Raw genomic sequence first — 23,369 nt, 5'->3', positions numbered from 1 at the left:
TTGTTTGTGATATTCAGAAATGATTTGCATGAAAAGGAGGTGAGTGGGTTAGATTGGGGTTGTGGATAAAACAGAGTATTATCAAAGAATAAAAAGGATTTAGATCAATTACAGATATGGGCAGAGAAATGACGGAGGTTAATTCACACAAGTGTGAGGTGTTGCACTTTCGGAGGTCAAATATAAGAGGAGTGTATACAGTTAAGGGGAGGACTCTGAAAAGTATTTATGTGCAGAGAGATTGGGGAAGGAGGGGGGGGTGGCATCATGGCCCTTAGCTCAATCAAAGTAGCCATGCGAGTAGAGAGTTGGTAAAGAAGGCACACGCTATTTTTGGCTTCATTGGGTGGGACATCCAAGTATAAAAGTAAGGAGGTTTTGTTGCAAACATACAAAACTGTGGAAAGTACGGCAAAAGGCAGAATGTTTCAGGCCTGAGACCTTCCTCATGAGTGCAAAAATCAGGCAGACACCAGAATAAAAAGGTGGAGGATGCGGGGGCAGGGGTGGAAAGAAAGAGGAACATAGACTAACAGGTAAGAGGTAATAAGTGAAGATAGGTGTAAGGGTGGAAGAGAAAGAAGATGAGAAGTGATAGAGGGAGAGGGTACAGTGCTAAGATAGTTCTCTGAAAAGAGAAGCAGGGATGACAGCTGGAGAAAGGGAAACAGAGGATGAGGGAAAGTGAGAGAGAGAGAGAGAGAGAGAGAGAGAGAGAGAGAGAGAGAGAGAGAGAGAGAGGGGGGGGAGCGGTTAACAAAATTGGAGTTTGATATTGATGCTGTCTGGTTGGAGACTGCTGAAGTGGAATAGAGGGTGCTGTTTACAAGGATGTTGCCTAAATGAGAAGCTATAAATTATGGGGAGAGATTGGACAAACATGGGTTGTTTCCTCTGAAGTTGAGGGATGACCTGATGAAGATGTATAAAATCAAGAGGCATTGATAGAGTAGACCATCAGAATCTTTACCCCAAGGCAGAAGCATCACACACTAGAGGATACGTTGAGGTTTAAGGGAGAAGTGTGGGGCAAATATCTTACAGACAATACTAGGTACCTGGAGGAGGCTTCTAGGGTGGTGGAGGAAGAAGATAAAACAGTGTTTAAGAGGTTTCTAGATGGACATATGGAGGGATATCTATCATGTGTAGTACAGGCAGGTGGACTGAAAGGCTAAAGGCTCATAGTGATAAGTTGAGAGTATTCAATACTGTCATACATAGATATTCCTCCTCATAAAGGTTGGTGAATTGCTGGGCCTCTTGATCCTGAGAGTTTGTGGTGGTCTGGTCATTTGAGAAAGGATAAATATAATTTTTTAATGAATGGGGCATTCGGAGCCATGCAGATGAGATCAGCCACAATTGCCGGGGTGGGGATTCAATGGGGCCAGGTGGCCTACTCCTGCACCTATTTTCTTGTATTCTCATAGAGCTGAGATTGGCAGATTGATGAGACAAGATTAAAATAGCCACAAAAAATAATCTCAACACACAAAAAAAACAATGTCACCAGCATTTTAAGCCTTGGAAGATGAAATGAATGAGGCTCCCTTTCTTGATGGCCTTCTGTATCCATCTCTGGAGACATACAGTGTCCTCCATAATGTTTGGGACAAGGACATTTTTTTCCCTTTTTGCCTTTGTTTATAGGTAAAAGGCTGAAACAGACAAAGTTTTGGACTCCAAAGGCATCAAACATTGGCCTTTATAAGGTCTTGATACAGGGTCCCGATCTGCAACGTTGACCCATTTCCACCCATGGATGCTATCTGACCCGCTAAGTTCCTCCAGTAATTCTCTGCTTTAACAAAGCTGTCACCATCCTCCACCATTTACAGTGCCTCCATAATGTTTTGGAGAAAAACACTTTTTTTCCTTTTTTGCCCCGTTTTCAATTTGCAATCAAACAATTCACATGTAATTAAAATGAACATTCCTGATTTTATTCAAGGTTATTGGTGAACAATTTGGTTTGACCATGTAGAAATTAGAGCACTTTTTATACAAAGTCCCCTCATTTCAGGGAACTATAATGTTTTGGACATTTGGCTTCAGGTATGTTTAATTGCTTCATTGATGTGGTGTAAGAGATCACCTTTAGACTCTGTATAAGAGAGCTAGCCTTTGATCACCTTTAGACTCTGTAGTTGCCATTCTTCAACATGAAGACCAGAGTAGTGCCAAGGAAAGAGATTAAATCAATGTTTAAAAAGAAACAGACTACATGCAAAAGCCATTTTTTTGTGAAGGGAGAGTAAGAACAGAGGCATAATCTCACAATTAGAGTTACCCTCTGGGTTTAGAAATTCCCTTCAGAAATGGAAACGGTAAGCTCTCTATCAAATTCTAAATAAAAGAACATTGGAACCACATCTCCAACTATTCAATGGTGAGTGTCAAATGGAGCCTTTGTGATTGTGTATCTTAAAACAACTGACATCGTTAGATTGGCAAAATGCAACCATCAGAAAAATAGATTATAAAAAGGTTTAAATTTTAGATGGCCACTGGTTTTCAAAGTAATTTCCACTTTCATTCCTACTGCTACCAAATACTTACCTATTTCTCTTATCTTGTCCCTTTTTTCTCCGCGCTCGCATTTTGGCTCGGAAGAATTCATAGAGTCCATTCTGCTCCCAGCCTTCACTGCACAGGGAAATCAGAATTTAGCAAAGTCCAGGCAACTGAACTTAATAATCAATCCAGAAACCAACAGCAAGGCTTTTTCTAATTTATGGCATGTAAACAAGTTGTAATGGGTCAAATACTGCAAACTGTGATGGAAACTGCCAGACAGTGTGCACAGAACAAGGTCTGGACCAACAAGTGGCAAAAGGTGATTGATGAGCAGAGTTGTGAAGAAGTATTATTTGGAGAAATAAAAACAGAATGGAAACAGACCCGTGAGTGAAAATAAAGTCCTCAGTGGAACGGAAGGAGAGAAAAGACAAAGTCACTGATACACATATCACAGAATGGTGTAGTGCATAGGAAGCTATGATTCACTATCACTTGGCAAGTTACTATTAAGACCTGTCTAATTAATTTCACACCTCATTAATTTCCTTTAAATTATTTTTATATTTTAAGAAAATATTCAAATTTTCTTTTGCTAAGACTTAAATCTTCATACTGGTGACCCCTGTATTATTTTGGAAGGGGGAGGGGTGCATCAAGAAATACAAGTTGAAGTTTATTTATTTTTCATTCCATTCTACTTATTTATTTAAACACAGAAATTGCACATCTCAAATTGTTGGAGTGACTTATGTATTCTGTAAGGGCTAAAAGGGGAAATTTCTGCAACTCGGAAAATGAAACACATTGCGCTGGGAAGCACCAAAATGTATTGAACTTGAACAGTCACTAACTAGACATTGTGAAGAAGAGAGAAAAAGACCCAAAATGTGAAAAAAAACCAGAAAAGTTATATCAAGAAAATGATGGTTTTGTGCCCCTAGCAAATTTATGATTTAGCAGTTGTTTAAAATTTGAATAACTTGAGGGAAATTAGTGAGAATATTTTTTTAAAGTTAGACTACAGGCCCTTCCAGCCCACAAGCCTAGGTTGCCCAAATACACCAAGCAACCTACAAACATTGTATGTTTTTTTTTAAAAAAGAGGGCGGGAATAAAGCCAATGCGATCACAGGGAGAACATACAAATTCCTGCTGATACGCATCTGTGTAACTGGCGCTGTAATAGCATTGTATTAATTGCTTGGCTAACCGATAAATTTTTCTAACTGATAAATTTTGCTGTTAAGAGTGTGCAACTTACTGTCACAAACAGTTATCAAGGGAGAGCCATCCACACCAGTTACAAAGAAATTAGAAATGTGAAGAAACACAGAGTTAAACAATGGAAAAAGGGATGAATACAAATGTGCAGGTGGCAGTGGTATAGATACAACAATCTCTTTCTGGACTAATTGTTACAATTCCAGAAAGAGACAAAAGTCCTATATTTTTGAAAGATAGTGGCACAGATCTACTTTTGCAAGTCATTGTGTAGAGCAGAGTAAAATATGTTGTGTAAAACAAATTGCAGTTAATGAAATGAGAAGATCAAAGGATACAAAGGACATTAAAGCTAGAAATTAAGATGAACTGGAGGAGGATAATGGTTAATAAACTTATCAAACATGAACAGGATGAAATGTCTGTACAGAAATACACTCATACGTGTTGAGAGATGCACAGATTTATCTATGTACCTCTGTCCAAAAAGTAAAGGAGGATTTTTTAAAAATTACATGAATAGCATACAAATAATTGAATAAGAAAGGCACTGAAGTTTACTGATTTACAAGACTGAATGAAGACAGTGGAAGATGGATAATTTAAATGGAACACAGATGTGGTGCATTTTAGAAGAATGGTCTGCTTTATTAGCACTTTTCACTGACTCCATGACCACTGACAACAACAAACAATTCTTACCAGTCAGAGATAGAAGGGCAATGAGAATAAGCATTCTTTGCAAGACGCCTACCTATTTCTTGGTCTGTCATGAGATGGTGGACTATAAAATGCCTCAACTGCAGCAAGGAGCCTCTCATTAGGTGGCATTGGAGGTGGAAGGCGCATATCTTTAGGCTCCAGAGCCTTGTAGTCATAGTCTTCTAACTATTACAAAACAAATGATAAGTAATCCACAATCCAAAATTAATTGCATGTTTGCAGTTTCGAAAAGGAAGCAAAAAAAAAGGAACTTGCTATCAAAATGTATCCACCTTTTCATAAAATGTGTCTGTAGTTCCAGTCAAGTGTGCACAGTTCCACTCACTGCCCTGCCTACAGGAAGGACATGGTAATGCAAGAGAATGCAGAAAAGATGTACAAAGATATCACTTGAATTGGAGGGGTTATCAGGAGAGATTGGATATTTTACTTGGAGCAAAGATGGCTGAGATGTGGCAAATTATGAGGCAGCCATAGGCCAGATACCTAGAGTTTAACTCGCGTGTCAGGGGTGTCTAATACTAGGAGGCACTGGTTTAAAGTGAGAGGGAGGAAGTTTTTTTTTTACACATTCAAGGTAGTTGGTTTCTAGAATGAACCGCCTAAGGAGGTGGAGGAGGTAGGGCCAGAAGCAACTTTTCAGAGACATCTTGACAGGTACTTGAATGAGCAGGGCATAAGGGATACGGAGTTAATGCAGACATGGGATTAGTACAAATAGATTTGATGGTCAGCACTGACATGGTTTTGGCACAACTCTATGACGTTATAATATGAATTTAAGACCACAAATAATTCTGCATTTTTCATTCTGAGTTTTGATAACAAAAGCAACAGTCCAATGTAATATGTAGCTACAATTTGAACCCAGAAGTAAATCATTTCAGTCCACTTCAATAACTGTAACTTCGTCACTTGCACACGAGTCCCTGCTTAATTTGTTCACTTTTGAGAAGTGAACACATTATTCAGGCTGTCATAACGGCAGTAGAGGGGAAAACTCAAATCAAGATCCAGCTTGTCCTTTCAGGTGGTGGCAAAATATAACATGGCGCAGTTTGGTGAATTCGCCCAGAATCAACCAATATTGCCAGAATTGGTATTCTAACATCCCCTCCATTTGCATTAGACTGCTGCTTGTGGAATTTGTTGTTTCACTGATTAGCTCCAACAATGGTACTACCTTAGTGGTAAACCACTTTGTGGAAGGCGGTGGTGGGGTGGGGTTGTGGAATAGAACCAGAGTTGCAAAGGATATTTAAATGTAATTTTTTTAAAAAAATGCAATGATTTGGAAGACTAAGATTAAGTCACATAACAAATGATCAGTAGTCCACAACCTAAAGGCTCCGTTGATTTAGCAATTGATCTTGCATAATATTACCAAGATGGTTTAGTTCACCTCTATGTAAGGCATTTCTACATCACTCAGTTCCAATCTGTCTCAATTTATCTGTTGTTGAAACCCTCTGCTGTCCCAAATCATGTAGCACCTTTCATTCTGTGTCAACTTAAAACTTACAATTCCTCAGATCATGATGAATGAATGCTAATTTTGTTGACCTCATTTAGCGCTTGGCCATGACACCTGCATTCCTACAGATGCATCACTGCTCCACCCAAGACCGCAAAAAAAAATGCAGAGGGTATTGAACATGGGCCAGTCCATCACACAAGTCCCTCCCTCCATCAACTCCTTCCCTCCATCAACAATTCCTGCTGCCTTGGAAAATCAGCCAACATTTTAAAAGACTCATCTCACTTTGACCACACTCTCTTCACCTCCCCTCCTGTCAGGAAAAAGTTTCAAAAGTATGAGATCATGTATTGCCAGAATTAAGGACAGTTTATTTCCTGAATGAACCCCCTTAAGAGTGAAATTATGTAACCATTGCTTCATACTAGCAATCTCTCTCTTAAATCTGCACCTTTGTACTGTGACTTCCTTGCACTATATATAAGATGTCTACTGAATATCTGTTTGCAAAACAATCTCTGTCTTTGCATCTTGGTACATTGACAATAAACCCGAAATTGATCCCCAGTTTAAAAATTTGATCCACATTAAATCCTTTCATGGTCTTGCATCTCTCTACTACTGAAGATTCCTCCAATCCAATGACCATCCTAGAAATTAACATTCCTTTAAATTAAATCATTTATATTTCATATTTTCTGCCACCAGTGGTCATGCATTCAGCCAACAGTGCCTGTAAACTTTTGAATTCCTGCTTAAAGCCTCTTGTGCTTTGCTCACCTTTAAGCCCAGATATAGAAACAACGGACCAATTTTTATTTCAGCCCTTCCAATATTTTTTAATTCTATGCCAAAGTTTGTTCAAATTGTTCTTAGAGTCATATAACAAGGAAACGGGCTCTTTGGCCCAACTTGCCCACATCAACCTAATTGCCCCCATCCACACTAGTCCCAGCTGCCTGCATTTGGGCCATATCCCTCAAAAACCATCCTATTCATATATCCATCCAGTTTTTCCTTAAACATTGCAATAGGATCTGCCTCAAACACCTCCTCCGGCTGCCCATTCCATACACCCATCACCCTCTGTGTTAAAGAGTTATCCCTCAAGCTCCTGCTAAATATAGCCCCTCCTCACTTTAAACCTACATTCTCTGGCTAGATTCTCTGTATTCACCTGATGAGTGTTAGGTCTGCTTTGTTCATGAATGAGTGAGACAAACACCAGGCTGAGTCGAAATCAGGGTTCTTTGTTCTTTATTACCGGATTGTAACACTTGCGACCAACCAGGTTAGTCGGAGAATGCATTCTGCCGTTATCAGCAAAATGGTGATTTTTTATACCCTTGGATATGTGCTTAGAACATCATCATATCATTACTTGTCCAATGACTAAAACTGTTGCTATCCTTTCCCTGCTAGCTTCCTGCCTCTCAATCCATCAATGTCTCTCTTATCTTGTAAGTACAAGGATGCATTCACATCTTGTTACTGCCCCGTACATTCCCATCTCATGATGTTTTACCTAACAGGAGTACAAGGACACCTCCCCTTCTTGTTACAGCCTTGTACAGGGTAACTCCCTACACATTCCCATCTCATGATGTTTTACCTTACATGAGGCACCTTTGAATTTTTAATACAGTTTGCTTGTCAGTCAAAAAAAAATGGAGCAATAATTGGCTTACCTTCACCAGAGGTGCCATTAATCCTGCTGGAAGATCAAAATATGGCACGTTGGGAACCAAACTAGGGTCATCAGGACTGATCTGTGGTGGAGGTGGCCCTTGACGTCGAATATGTGGAGGCTGTCCATTGAAACCTGGGGGAGGACCACCAAAATCTGGATGCTGAGGGCCACCCCATGGAGGAGGTTCACCCATTCCTGGTGGAGGTAATCTGTGTGGAGGATGGTGAGGGGGACCCATATCTGCAAATATAATACACGCATGAAGGTGTTCAAGTCATATTTCTGTACCATGTTTGGTCTGGCCTTTTGGAAACACAGCTACCAATGAACTTGGAGATGGCATCAAATACGTCTCAGAGCATTTTTACTCGAGCCCAAAATCTTTGTGGATGAAAAGGAATTTCTAATGCAGATCACTAAAAAAATCTGATTGACAGATGGTAAACTTACAAGGTGGCATAGAAACAAATAGTAGGTCTCACATCTGCACCACAACTCACAAAGCAAATATGAACAAAACCAGACTAATAACGTTAGCACCCAATTTCTGTTCCCCTTCTGTACCTAGATTCAATTGCTCCCATACACAGGAATGTCACAAGTCCATATTTCCTTGCCACATCAGAGCTATTTCAGCTCATTGAGTCTGTTCCAGCTCACAGTGGAATCTAATTCACTATCAGTGTGTTGCCCTAATCATAGCAATATAATTTCTTCGATTTGGAAATAGGGCTCCTTTCCAAGGGCCAGTAATAAGGAGGGAAATCAGGAAGAAAACATCAGCTTCGCACAGAAGCTCCTCAAATTCTGTGGTATTGCAGCTGCTGCGTATTTGTCAAAGGTCACTTGGACTCCTGCTTTGAGTCGTAAGGTTGTGGGATCGAGTCTCAATCAAAACTTGAGCATGAAATCCAGACAGATAGAGGTGCAGTTATGTTCAATCTCAGCACATTCTCTTCTTGGATAAGATATCAATGCAAGCCCATATAAGACCTCGAAGAGAAACTACATGATCCCAAGATATAACACTCTGGAGCCCCTTCTTGTGATTTTATAAATTACTTGGAAAAAAAAGAGGAGGGTTGGGTTAGTAAGTTTGCAGATGATACAAAAGGTTGACAGCATTCAAGGTTGTCATGACACACAAGTATATTGAAGTTTCAGGTATTCAAATTACTGTTTGCCCAGACTTTTTGTCTTGGGAGACACACTTGGGTTATTTGGGGATAAATACTCTCAAAATTGGATTCAGACAAGTATAATGATAGGAAAGCAAATTATACTTAGAGGTTGGAAGAATTTGGGGGGCGGGGGGGGTGAGAAACCATCATTTCTGGAGTGGGCCTCAGAAATGGCCAAAGGCCAAAGTGCCAGCATTTGAACTCATGTCTTACAAACAGTTTAATAAATTGGACATCTATACACAAAAATGGGACAAATATCTAGGTGTCCTGGGGGGGTGGGTGTGGTAAATAGTGGTGAAGCATATTAATGAATGGCAGGTTTTTTCCTGTTATTAGAGGTCTAAATAGACACATATGGTTATTATATTGATATTTTTTGCTGCCATGTTTGTTTCTATTTTATGGATAAGTTTATGTTTATCATCTACATAACTTTAACACTAACTCAAAAGTTTGGGGAAACTTTTTCAAAAGAACTCAATAAAATTTAAATTATAAAAGGTTGTCATCTTTTACAACAGGATATGGACAGATGCAGATTTGCAGAAGTGGCAGATGGAGTTCAATCCAGATAAATGTGCAATGGAAGATTGAATTTGAGAGTGGAGGACTCGGTTAATGGCAGGACTCTGAACAGTGTGGAAGAATAGAGAAATCTTACGGTCGAGGTCCATAGATTCCTCAAGGCTGCTGTGTAAGTTGATAGAGAGGTTCAGAAGGTGTATGGTATGTTGGCCATGAGATAATAATGCAGCTCTATAAAATTCTGGTTAGATCACCCTTGGGAGTATTGAGTTGAGTTCCTAGTCACCTAATTACAGGAAGATATGGGTGATTTGGAGAGGGTGCAGAGGAGATTTACCTGGATATTGCCAAGATTGGAGAACATGAGGCAAGGTCGACAGAGTTAGGGCTCCTTTTTGAAGTGACGAAGGATAAGGCCAGACTTAATTGAGGCATACAAGATTACAAGGGGCATAGATAAGGTGGACAACCAGCACCTTTTTCCTGGGGCAATAATAGCAAATAGAAGAGGACATATGTTTAAGGTGAGATGTCAGAGATAAGTTTTTTTTTAATACAGAGTGCTGGTACCTGGAACGCATTGCTTGGGTAACGGTGGAGGTTAGTAAAATAGAGACATTTAAAAGACTTAGATAAGCATGTGGATGCAAGAAAAATAGAGGGTGATGGGTGTGAAGAAAGGAAGGATTAGATTATTGTGGAGTAGATTTATATCGGTTCATGGGCTGAAGGGCCTGTACTATGCTGTAATGTTCCACGTTGAACATCAGGGCAGATTTTTCTAGAGTCCAAAACAGGAATTACCCCAATTAATATCACTAAAACAGCTCACAGTTAAACGTTCTGAGACCCTACTAATGAAACACTACTTTTTGCACAATGACTCATGTGCTTCCTACATTATAAAGGTATTTATATATTAAAAGCTCTGAGTTGGGCTGGAGAGTACTTTGAGATCTTAAGGAAGGGAACACAAAGACCAGTGAACAAAAATATAGAGAAAAGCAATGTTGAGAGCAGTTTAAAATGAGAGTGATGCAAAGATGAGAATCATTAATTAGAACAATTCTTAGCAAACTGCTACAGATTGTTTACCTGGTGGAAATTCTCCCTGTTGATAGTCGAAATGGTGAGGAGGATAGGGGGGACGGTCAAAGTGATGCCTCGGGGGGAAGTCATCCTGCATGAACCGTGGTGGAATGCGGTTGAAGTTGTGGGGATGCGGTGGCTGGTTAAATGGTGGGTGTTGTTGGTGTGGCTGAAAAGGAGGTTGCTGGCGGAAGTGGGGGGGCCGTTGCATTCTAAAGGGCGGATCCCGTTGGCCCCCCCAGGGGGGCTCGTGCTGATTGTTCCAGGGCGGATCATACTGGTTATTCCAGGATGGCTCATGTTGATTGTTCCATGGAGCATCCCGCTGGTTGTTCCAATTTTGTTCCCTTTGATCGTTCCACATCCCTTCGTGGTTGTTGTTCCAGGGTTGGCAGTGAGGTGGTCCCTGGTGTGGAGCATTAAAACCCTGGTCAAACTGGCAATGGAAGAAAAATACATTCCATTTGTTAAAATGAACATGGTTTTAATTGCGACTATCAACTCTTCTGCATTTTCTTTATACTATAAAACTAGATGAGAGTCTGAGCAAGAGACACCATGATAATAATGATTATTACTTTAGCTACATTCACTGGGAAGATTTTAGATGAACCCAGCTTGGATTGAATACCCAATTTATGCTCTTGATAATAATATGTTCAGACTGATGACTGGCAAGTTGTTACAGCTTCAGCACTAAAATATAATTAGTGTTGCAGCGTGACCATGAAAAGTAAATTCAATGAAAATACACGAACGGAAAACTGCATATGCTGGAATCTGAAGCTAAACACAATCTGCTGGAGGAACTAAGATAGTCAAGGAGCATCTGTCAGAGAAAAATGGCTGATATTTCAGGGTGGAGCCCTTCATCAAGACTGGGAATATGAAAAAATAGAAGCCAGTGCAAAGAGGACAGGGGCCTATGTGGGATTGGTGAACCAGGGAGAGGCAAACATGATGGACAGGTGTAGAATACTGGCAGATCCCAGAAAAAGGAAGAGACGAGAAAAAAATAAGATGAGGGGTGGAAAGGTAGGAATCAAAAAGGAGGGAAGATGAAAATGGGCGAGGTACTAGGAAAGGGGACAAAAAGGAAGAACGGAGGGGAAGTTCGAGGGAGGGGGAGGAAGACATTTCCAGAAATTAGAAAAATCTACATCAAACCATTGGGCTTTAGACTGCTCAGGTGGAAGATGTTGGACCTCACAGTGGCAGTGGAGGACAGAGAGGTCAGTGTGGGAATGGAAAGTGAAATGGCAGCATAGTCAGGATGGTCATGGTGGACAGAGCATAGATACTCTGCAAAATGGTCTCCAAGTCTGCTCTTGGCCTCACTGACATAGACGAGGCTCTATCAGGAGCACGGCAGTAAATGAGGTTCCAGGAGGTGTATGTGAATCTTTGCCTCACGTGTAAGGGGAGCTTAAGTCCCTGGTTGCTGGTGAGGATTGCAGTTTCTTGGAGTTCCACTCTTATTCCTCAGACATTAGGTTCCTTGTCCTCACTTTTTCATCCCACCAGCTTCCACATCCAGCATATTGTCCTTCGTCATTTCCACCAACTACAACTAGACCCCACTACCAGACAAAACTGCCCCTCCCCACCTCTTTACGTCTTCCACTGGGATCACTCTCTCTTCGACTCCCTTGTCCACATATCTCTCCCAATTCTCCTCTCCATGACCTCTGTAACTGCCGGAAGCTTAATACTTGTTCTTACATCTCCTCCCTCAGTACCATCCAGGGACCTAAACGCCCTTCCACATGAGGCAATGTCCTTGATGTGCACCTCCTCAAAACTCATCTACTTTACATAGTATTCTCAATGTGGCCTCCTCTACATTTGTGAGACCAACTGTAGACTCAGAAACCACTTCGCAGAGCATCTATGCTCTGCTATGGCCATCATGAGCTCCCAGTAGCTGCCATTTCAACATCCCCTCCCACTCCTACATTAACCTTTCCATCCTATGCCTACTCCATTGGCAGAATGACCCCCAACGTAAACTCTTTACACACCCAGTACATTGTTATTACAACATTGTAATGTGTAAAACTATCAGTCACTTGGAAGGATTGTCCCCGTACTTATCATCTCCCATGAGCTATTTTTGAACACCACCCTTTTATCATATAATAAATAATCAACTATTAAATATTAAATTACAGCTCAATGTTCATCTGCAAGAATGTAAACGAGACAACTAATCTCTTGGAGAACACAAACCAAGAATCTTTACTCATGTACCACCATTAGAAAAAACAGATTTATAATTACAAGAGTTTTGCAACCATACAATCATTATAACTGCTTCTTTATATAAACATAGCTGCAGTAAATATCACATTTAAGAAGTACATACTGAACTTAAGCTGCAATCGTCTAGATCTGAGTCTGGGACAAACATAAATGCATAGCAATGCTTGAAAGGCAAGACAGCTGCAAATACCAAAGATGGCTGCCTTCAATTTTGAGTTTAGACAGTTTTCCTAATGCAGCTTCTTCACATCTTGGAATCTTTTAAGCTCTGGAGGCACCAACCAATTTTAACAGAATTTTAGAAAATTGATAAAGAATGCAACCACACAAATCTGCAAACCTGATTTAGAGGTTACAAAGATTCTAATGTTCACAAAACCCCTGGAGAAGTAAAGGAAAATAATGTTGACTGTAAACAAGAATGTTGTTGACCCTGTGGTGAGATGAAATATTAGGGCAGGATTGACTGTTACAAAAAGATGCAGAAAGTACCTCCAAGGGAAACAAGATCAATTCTCTTCCTGCAGATTTACTTTCAGCAATTGCTGTACAAAAAATAGACCATTAAATCCCTTTGTATATCAACTTTTCACAATCTATCACTACTTTAAATGGCTTTTCAGCTCCTGGGCATATGAATGTTCAATTTACAAACGACTATCAATAATAAGGTTTAAAAGGTATTTGGACAGATACTTGGATAGGAAATATGTCATCCAACAAGTTGAATGTAAGGCAGAATTTACATCAAAACTCAACAAATATGATACATTTTTAAAGCAGAAAACAAAAGTTTAAAGGCTACTTTTAAAAACTCCAGGGATTTCTACACCTAAAGATACATAAATTATGTAAAAATCAAACTTAGTTGCTTTAACAAACTCCATTTATCTAGTACTTTTATCACTTCCCTTTTGAATTATTCCAAAGCATTTCAAACACAATGAAGTAACTTTAAATGTAATTTTGGAAATGTGGCAATCAACATGCACAGGAAGCTCACAGAAACAGCAACATGGTAATAATTAGATAACCTTCTGTCAGTGACCAACCACATCTCCTGCACTCCTTTGTAACAGTGCAATGGGACCACAATCCATCTGAGAGAGTCAATGTGATCTTCTTTCAAAAGGCAGCACATCCAAATCATATTTAAATATTTGTGAGGTAAATTTATCTCATACTCGCAACTGGAACCTTTACTATAGGGAATGGTATCAGAATAACTGAGGACTATGATAGGTGCTATTTAGAGGAACACATAGACACTTGCACCATTTAGACCTGTGGTTGCTTCCAAATAAAAAGTCATCCCAAATGGTTGTATGCAAAGGTATCATGTGCAATAACAGCCAGAACAATATGTTTAATAAAGCTTCTTTCATCTCATATCAGCAGAACGTAGCTCTGGCAGCAAAAGACAAGTCCACTTGATTGGAGTACTATTTTGGCAGATAATGCGCGAGATACAAGATTTAGCATCTTACACTAATGGCAAGTCACTTGTTTCCTTCCCTTCTTGTGCTGAAGCTTCCTGGCAACAATGTTATTCAAGATTTTGACAGCATTTAAAACACTGCAAAATCACAGCAAAAGCAAGCAAATTTAATAAATTGCAATAAAAATGACAAACTACTGGAAGAACTGAGTGGGTTAGGTAGCTTCTAAGGAGGAGAAAAGACAGTTGATTTTAGGATCAAAACCTTGTTGACTAACCCACTGAGCTCCTCCAGCAGTTTGCTTATTTTTTGCCCTATCTTCTAGCATTTGCAGCTTCTTGTGTCTCAAATTTAATAAAATTGTTAACCCCTGAAACTTGAACACATTTCAAACTAGGATTGTGAAAATTTGGAAATGACACAAAGAGGGGATTTGATGATAGTAAAGTATTAAAATTAATAGTTAAGTAAAAATACAGTTCATGCATCTTAAAATCTATATGACAGTAATAAATTACTAGATCTATATAATTAAAAATGTATTTAATATTTTCTATTATAGCTTTTGCCAATTAAAGAAGAAATCCTTGGAACAAAAGAAGAGCCCTATGCCATATTGTGCTTTTTGAGCTATTTCTGCATTAATTATTCTATCAGGTTCTTCTAAAACCACAGTTCTAGTACAGATTCCCCCCACCCCATGCAATGTCAGGACCTTCCCACTGGTTCATCATTCCACATATGCCTTATGCTCAGCACTATGGAGATATTCCCTCAATCAGTACCTGCTGCTGCTGCCCCCAGAGTGGCATTGCAGGTCGTTCAAACCAAGGTGGCTTGGAAGAAGAGTGTTCATGCTGCCCAGGACCTCGCTGACCCCCTGGAGGGGGCTCCTGCCCTCCCGTTGGCACATTTTCAGGAAGGGGATGTGGTGGTTTGGGCTCCTCTGTAAACAAAAAGACAATTTTTTTAAAAAATGGATTCCTCGCAAAATTCCTCAGAATGCAGCTACGAGCTCACATTCCTTATCACAAAGCATGCAAAAGTTAGCAAGAGGTTGCATATTCAGTTAAAAACTACGAACAGATGCGCACAGGCCCCGAACCCTCCTGCCCTGTGAAAACATGGCCTGTCAATCACACCTCACATAACAGAAACACAGGGTCAGCTGAGATTACAGAGAGAGTGGCCTTGCCCCACAGGACTCCACAGAGCACAGAACCTAAGTAGAGTAAGTAATCAGTGAGAGGATAAACATCAATCTGATGAATGTATCATCTCTACATTTTTACCACAATAGGAAAAATGCTGTTGTCCGCCATCACACGACTTATACCTGTGACAACAGGACATTTGCCCCATTAATTGTCTTGCTCAGTACCATAAAAATGAAAGTAAAGTGTCAGAATGCAGAGTAATTGTATTCAAAGATTGAAATGGACTCAAACTGATGTACTCTTAATATCACTGAAGAGTTTCAACACTGACATACATCACTGGGAAGGATAAGTATTGGAGCATCCTGTTTTTGGGTATCCCGGCATAAAACATGGTGCTCTTTTTCATGAGGAAGCTAGAATGGAGGAAGCAAAGAGGAAAAGAAATCTCGAAAATCAATAACTATTGATGCCACAGAATCCCTACATCTGACAGATGAATAAAAGGAATATTCAAGGCCAGAACAGTCTGAGTGGCCACCTTCATACACATTGCAACAGTAAAGACCAGATGCCAAGGTCGTATTCAAGAATGAGTGATGAACAAAACACTAATTTTAAAATGTTGTTTTTAGAGGATTGGTGGAAAATTCTAAGAAATGTACTTAAAAGCTACAATAAGCATTCCACCCCAGTTAACCCATTCCAGTTACACTCTGCTCTCTCCCTCCTGTTACACGAGTTTGAAAACATGCACCTCCAGATTCAAGGACGCTTTCTTTTTGTTATCAGGCTCTTTAAGGGACTTTTCATTAGTAAAAGAAGATGCCTTGTAGTGTTTACCTGTACCTGTACCTTCCTTCATCACCTTTGTCTTCCACTACCTATTGTATTATCAGATCAGGCCACTTATCTGAGTACTACTGGTACCATGTAACCCAGTACTGCCTGTTGCATGGTGGAAGGGGGCTAAACTGGGTTCCTCACCAGGCTTGCCTGATGCAGAGGGTGGCTAGACACCCTGCAGGATGAAAAACAAAACCTGTCAAAGGGCGGACGAACCCTCTTGTAAGGTCAAAGGCCATCTAGCAAACGTACCGTGAAGTGCGGAAAGGGCATCCCTTGCACTGAAGCATGGTCTGGCCATTCGATGCAACAGAACTCGCCCCCCCCCATCCCCCCCAGCCATCTTGGATTTCCCCATCATCTGGGTGATGAGAGGGTGGGTCTGGACCTGTGCAACCCCATCTCACCTAAAATCCATTCATGCACAATCTGTTCCTTTCTGAGGAGTGGAGTCTACCCCACAAACTGACTGAAAGAAACCATCAACATCCTATGGGATGGATAGCCAGAAGATTGTATATCTATAGACTGAGTTACAAGAATAGCACACAAAGCAGTTTTTTCATTGCATCTTTGTACACCTGACAATAAACAATTCAATTTAATTCAATTCAATAGAAAGCACATCTATCTGAATGTTCCCTGATCCTTTCTAGATAACCAAGAAAGAACATTTTGTCAGCTCCTTTCTTCCATGCCATTTCTACTGTTACTGCACCTGGTGAGTCTGTTGGAGAGAGGGCTGGTAGTTCCTGATTCTGGGGCAATGGGATGTGCGGTGGTGGCGGTGCCTCGGGTTCCAGCAATGGCTGTGGTTGTGGCTGTGATTGGGGTTGGGGTTGGGGTTGGGGTTGGGGCTGCGGAGGAGGCTGGGTCTGTTGATGCTTGGTAAGACTGTCCACAAACTCCTGATGTTGAGCCTTCAGTGTCTGAATCTGCTGCTGGAATGCCATTTGAATAGGCTGGACCACAACTGCAAACTCTGTGATGAGAGATGCCTGTGGGAACAAGAAATTTAAAATGAAATGAGACCAAACCAGAGCAAGGATTTCTGGTGATGCATTCTTAGCTGAAAAGTTTTGTTTTTAATCTAACTTCAGGACAACAAGAATAATTTTCAATCACGGCTCTGAATTTGAGACAACAGTTTAACCACGTCTGTCAAAAGTTTGGAAGCAGTTCAGCAGAGTGCAGTTTTTGATGCTACATCATCAAAGCAGAAAACCTTTATATATAAATTTCATTTGATGGGACTTTGTAAAATGCCTTTCATTGCACAACAATGACCTATTCCTCAAAAGTTCTTTGGCAAGGAATAACCTTCTTCCTAGCAGAACTTCTGTGAACGATTTTATCCTACAGATCCCATTTATGTGAAGTAGTCTAATTTTGCTTCTGTTTTAGAAATTTTTTTTTAACTTCTCTCTAAAGTCAGTGTAGAGTCAAGTATTGCTGATTCATTGCACCATGGCTGGCTGCAGAGTTGAATCTTGGAATCTAAACAGTTTGCATTGACTTTAAAACAGTGTATTCTGCTGCATCACTGATAAACTTTCTATTTCTTACTTAAGTGCCACCTTTCTGCTTTCAAATATCAATTTACTGGGAAATTTGTGTCAATTAAATGGGATGAGTCAATATCCGTAAGATGAGAAAACAATCCATCTCACAGAGTATTCTGAGAAGCAGCAGACATTTTTTATGATTTTCCTATTACACGCTGTGACTGGTGATAAAACTCAGCACAGACCATTCATTATTCATGCTTACTGCACAATTCAGTCTCCAATTCAAGATTTAGTTTGATTTGCGGTACATACTACACTATTGAAAATTGTTCTTGGTCATTTCACAGAGGAACCCATTTAATGAAAGGTCTAATCTCTAATTCTCACCTTATATCTACAATAAGATGATAAAACCAGAGTTACATGCTAAATATATCTGCTAAGTTGGCTGAATTCAAAATCATTGCTTGAAACATAATGGTGACAAGATCATGAAGTAGAAACATTGTTCTGAAGAGATTATCAAACATGATCATACTCCTGCTTCTATTGATACATTTCTACCACAACCTAACTACTGGTAATCAGAAGTTCTCATCAGTTACTAACCTGGTACTGCCCAAGTCCAAGAGCAGGGCTCTGTAACTGTTGAATAATTGATTCATCGAAATAACCGTTCTTCTCCCACAGTTGTAACAGCTGCAAAATTTGACAAAAGCAGAGCTTTGTTAGGAAAACAACAGTGAAGGACAATGCAGTATTTTATGACATAGCATACAGATCACATTAAAAAAACATTTTCCTGACTGTTTTTCAAGATTGGTCTCTGTCCCATCGTGAGCCATCCACCAATGTAGGTGATGCCACTTCACTGAATGTTAGTGCATGAAAGTCATTGGCATTGCTTTACACCACAGAACACAAGGGGAAAAAAATGCTGCGAAAATACAGCATGTTGTCGGGATTTCGAGGAACAACTTAGATGTCTTTTGCCTTCTGATTCTGAAGGATTCTGAAAGATCAAGACAACCCGCATGTAGCATTTTACAATTCATTTCATACTTCCTGGACAAGTCTTTTATACTATAAACAAAAGATGAGACAGAATCGTGTCACTTGCAAGACTTATTTACTTTTGTCAGATAAATTAAAATATTTCAATGAATATTGAAATATTTCATCAGCTTTGCTCCTTGCATACCATAACCATCCACACTCTGGGGAGGCACAGTTAGGCAATGCTTTTATGGCGCCAGCAACCCATGTTCAAATTCGGCACTGTCTGTAAGGAATTTGTCCGTTCTCCTCGTATCTGCATGGGTTTTCCCTGGGGGCTCCAATTTTGTCCCACCCTTTAAAATGTACCGGGGGTGTTGATCAATCAGGTGTAATTGATATCTGTAGTTTGTGACTGGGTGCCAAATGACTGCAGTAGCAGTACCTTGCTTGGATTCTTCCACTTTCTGAAAGGGTAACAAAAACATCTCGGAGTGATAACAAGATTGCCCACTGTGCGAGAAGCAACATTTTCAGTCCCACATAACAAGACCATTCAGCCCATCAAGTCCACTCCACTGGATCCATTCTCTTGCTCAGTCCTACTACCCTGTCTTCTCCCCATTACCTTTGATACCCAGACGATTCAGATACCTTTCAATCCCTGCCCAACATACCCAACGTGATGTCCCCATGGCAGCAAATTCCAGAGGTTCACCACTCTCTGGCTAAAGAGATGCCATGCATCTGTTTTAAATGGGCACTTCTCAATTCTGAAGTTGTGCCCTCGTCCTTAACTCCTCTAACATGGAAAACAACTTTGCCACATCTACTCAGTCCAGGCCTTTCAACTTTCAAAATGCTACTCCCCTCATTCTTCTGAACTTCAAGAATACAATCAAAGAACCTCATATGTTAATCCCTTTATTCCAGGAATTATTCCTGTATCTTCTCTGAACTTCTCCAATGCCAGCACATTCTTCCTTAAATAAGGAGCCCAAAACTGTACCCTGTATACCAAGTGAGGCCTCACCAGTGCCTTATAAATCTTCAACATCACATCCCTGCTCGTGTCCTATTCCTCTAGATATGAATGCCAACATTGCTTTCATATCAGCCTGCAGGACAACACCCATTTAATTTCATCACCATCTCCAGACCACCTAGCACACATGACACACAATACGCAGTACATGATAATCACACATATATTAAAATTCAAGATTCCTTTATTAGCATGTAATAGTACAGAACTGTAATATTACACAAAATTGCCTTCTTCCTGCTGTACAGTAAGAGAGAAAGAGAAGCAAGAGCTCCTTCAGAGTCACTGAGTGTCCGTGGATTCACCTCCAGCGCTCCCACAGCCTCTGTAGCTGCACAGGCTCCTGTTTGATTCATCACCAACCTGAGTTTCTGATCCAACCATCCCCTGCGATCAGAAAGCCTTCAGCACCCGAGACCCTTCGAGAGTCCTTCTTGCCCTCTACACCCTATCTAATCTCGGTTCTGACACCTGGTTCCTACGAGCCAGTCTCCAACAGCCCACAGCCTGGGTGCATCCTTCAACTGCGTTGCCAGCAGCCTGTGTGAGTCCTTCAAGCATCTAGTGCCCTGCGTCGGTCTGCTGCTCCCCTGGAGTCTGCAACCCAACACAGCTGCCACCACCTCTGAGGTTGCTGGATTGGGAAAAAAAAATCACCGTTGGCTCCTTTCAACAGGACATTTAAAGTCTATATGGAGGCATCAGAATTAGGACTGGGCATTTTGTCTCCACTCCCCCTGCAGCACTGCCATTACAAGTAGTTCCGGCAGCTCCGTCATTTTTGTAAGCATCAGGAATACATGAGTATCTCAAAGACAAATACACAATAAATTATAAAGGTAAAAAAGACCAAATCAAATTAAATGTTAAAAATGAGCAAGGGGAATAAACTGTAGGAAGTGTAGGCACTGCTGTGCATTCCTGACGTATGAGTTAGTGTTGTGGGTGCAGGATAGATCGTCCATTTTATGCAGACCAAGGAACTGTGCTCTCCACTCTCTCCATGTGTAATGGAGAGTGGTTAATCCTCATCCTCCTGTAGTCCACAATTGTCTCCTTTGGCTTGTCCACATTGAGGCTCGTATAGTTTTCTCACTCCATTTGCCAACCTCCTCCCTGTAAGTCGAATTATCATTGGTGCCCATGATACTACTACCGTATCATTTGCAAACAAGATGATTCAGTTTGAACTAAATCTGGAAGTCTAGTCATGAGTCAGCAATGTGAACAGTAGTGGGCTGGGCACACAGCTCTGAGATGTGCCATTGCTCAGCAGGATGGGACTTGAGGTTTAATGCCAATCCAGGGGTCTTTCGGTCAGGTCCAAGATCCAGTAACAGAGAGGAGTACAGTCTCAGTGAGCACAATTTATCCAGCAACCTCTGAGGTTTGGTCGATTTGAATGCCGAGATACAGTCAATGAACAAAAGCCTGGAGTATGAGGTGCCATTCTCTGGGTTGGTCAGGACAGAGTAGAGAGTCAGGTGTAGACCATCATCTGTGGACTGGTTTGGAAGGTGCAATTCGATTTGTTCCATTACTAGTTGCTCAAAGCATTTCATGATGGTTAGGATCTGTACTACTAGGCAGAAGTCATCTAGTTTAAAAAGTAAAAACACCATGCTGGAAAAAATCAGCACCCTCAGTTTTTGCAAAGACTATCTTGTCCAGGATAATTGGGCAGCCTCTTTTACTTCACACAGAGATATCTAATTACAAAATAACTTTCAATATCAGGTCTTGAAATTTTTACATGTATACTTTATATTAATTAAAATAGGAGCAACACCTTTCTAAAACTTCATAAACTAAGGCTCAAGGATGAGAGGAAAATTACCCGTGCAATCTTCTGTTGTTTGTCCTCTTCCACGGCAAGAAAGCTAGTGCAGTAAATGGGAACTACAACTTTCTGCAGGGCTGCCAGCAGGTCTCGGGCTTGTTTCCGTTGACTGCATATACAAAGCACACAGGAAAGGTAAGTCATCAAGGCTCGAGAAACAAATCAGTTATTTATGACTGAATTAGAATGCTCTAAGTACACACACATATTATTCGAGCATTTTAGTTAACATACTTTGGCTTGGCTTTGCGGACGAAGATTTATGGAGGGGGTAAAAAAGTCCACGTCAGCTGCAGGCTCGTTTGTGGCTGACCAGTCCGATGCGGGACAGGCAGACACGATTGCAGCGGTTGCAAGGGAAAATTGGTTGGTTGGGGTTGGGTGTTGGGTTTTTCCTCCTTTGCCTTTTGTCAGTGAGGTGGGCTCTGCGGTCTTCTTCAAAGGAGGCTGCTGCCCGCCAAACTGTGAGGCGCCAAGATGCACGGTTTGAGGCGTTATCAGCCCACTGGCGGTGGTCAATGTGGCAGGCATCAAGAGATTTCTTTAGGCAGTCATACTAAGCTTCGTCTTATCATCATCTGGGAGCTCAAAATAGTGTTTCAGCCGTTGCAACGCATCTGTGACTACCAGTAAATTGTGCTTCTATTGCAATTCGTCAAGTTAAATCAATAGAACTGAACGGATATTTATCCAGATCTAATTATTCTTTTTTAAAATTAAAATTATTTTTTATTTTCACATGTACCGAGAAACAATGGAAAGCTCATTTACATACTATTAAAAGGCTTACCACAAAACACCATTCTGTGGTGCCATTTTATACATATATATATATAAAAAATAGAAACAAATTCTAAGAAAGGCAGTGAGTAGTCAAGGATTGCGCCACTTCAGATCTAATTATTCAATAAAATTTCAGTTGGTGCAAATGAAATCAAAAAACATTTCACTTAAAATTATACCTTCTTATGATAGTTCAATAAGGAGTCTAGGACATACCAGGACCCGGTTCAGATATAGAGGACGGTGAAGATACAACATCTGGTTATGTGTGCACGAAAGCAATGTACAATCTACTGGAGGAACACAGCAGATCAAGCAGCAACAGTGGGAAAGAAAAGAACTCTGATATCCCAAATTTGTGCAGGTTGATAACTGGCTATGGGTATACTGTCACTGTGAAAATGGCAAAGTAATCAAAATGTGAATAGCTCAGAAGAGAGAATAAATCACATAACTATAATAAATGGAGAAAAGGAATGTATTGCTCTGTTGGGAGCCAACATGAACTTATAGGTAAAAGAGCCACTTCTGTAATAAATTAAGTCAATGGACAAATCAAAAGAGAAAACATTGATATGATATGCCACACAAAGGAAGGTGCTTATGATTGGCAGATATCCATCAACTCAGCAAGTTTCTCAAAACAATGCCCTAGGCCCACCCATCTGCTTCGCCTTGCACTAAAAGGTATATAAAATCAGATGGAATGGATTTAAGGTAAAGGGCAGGAGATTTTGAGAAGATGCAAGGAAGAATTTCAAGTTCAGGCATTCCTAAAGCAAGACTCCAGCCTGAAAAATGGACTGTCTATTGATTTCCATGGACGTTTCTGCTGAGTTCCTCAAGCAGATTAGTGTTCTTGCTCTAGTTCTCCAGCATCTGCGGACTTCTTACCTCCATTTTGCTGCTCCACTATGAAGTCTTTGACAGGAGTTCTGTGAGAGCCTCTCTCATTGCTCTGCTTCAGTTATTACTGCTCTCAAGCTCTACAACCATGTGAGCCTGTGCTCCTCCCCCTTTCCCTCCGTGTGTCTCCCCCCCCACTTCTTATTTGGGCATTT

The 23,369-nt window shown here is 40.6% G+C and overlaps 1 protein-coding gene across 7 annotated transcripts in view; it reads right to left on the bottom strand.

The window, feature by feature from the left end:
• cherp (calcium homeostasis endoplasmic reticulum protein) overlaps positions 1-23,369 on the bottom strand; it is a 78,435-nt gene that overhangs the window by 19,462 nt on the left and 35,604 nt on the right. For 6 of the 7 annotated variants that reach the window (XM_069928452.1, XM_069928455.1, XM_069928453.1 and 3 more), the window contains exons 6-13: positions 21,523-21,634; positions 18,254-18,343; positions 16,855-17,134; positions 14,919-15,079; positions 10,439-10,868; positions 7,633-7,874; positions 4,499-4,632; positions 2,563-2,649 (exon numbers count right to left, since the gene is read on the bottom strand). In XM_069928452.1, coding sequence (XP_069784553.1) covers positions 2,563-2,649; positions 4,499-4,632; positions 7,633-7,874; positions 10,439-10,868; positions 14,919-15,079; positions 16,855-17,134; positions 18,254-18,343; positions 21,523-21,634 — 1,536 coding nt within the window. The remainder of the gene's footprint in view (positions 1-2,562; positions 2,650-4,498; positions 4,633-7,632; positions 7,875-10,438; positions 10,869-14,918; positions 15,080-16,854; positions 17,135-18,253; positions 18,344-21,522; positions 21,635-23,369) is intronic. The other variant, XM_069928454.1, reaches the window with a different exon arrangement.

The sequence above is a fragment of the Narcine bancroftii genome, chromosome 3, assembly GCF_036971445.1.
Source record: "Narcine bancroftii isolate sNarBan1 chromosome 3, sNarBan1.hap1, whole genome shotgun sequence".
NCBI lineage: Eukaryota > Metazoa > Chordata > Chondrichthyes > Torpediniformes > Narcinidae > Narcine > Narcine bancroftii.
This window is presented reverse-complemented; position numbering and strand designations above follow the sequence as displayed.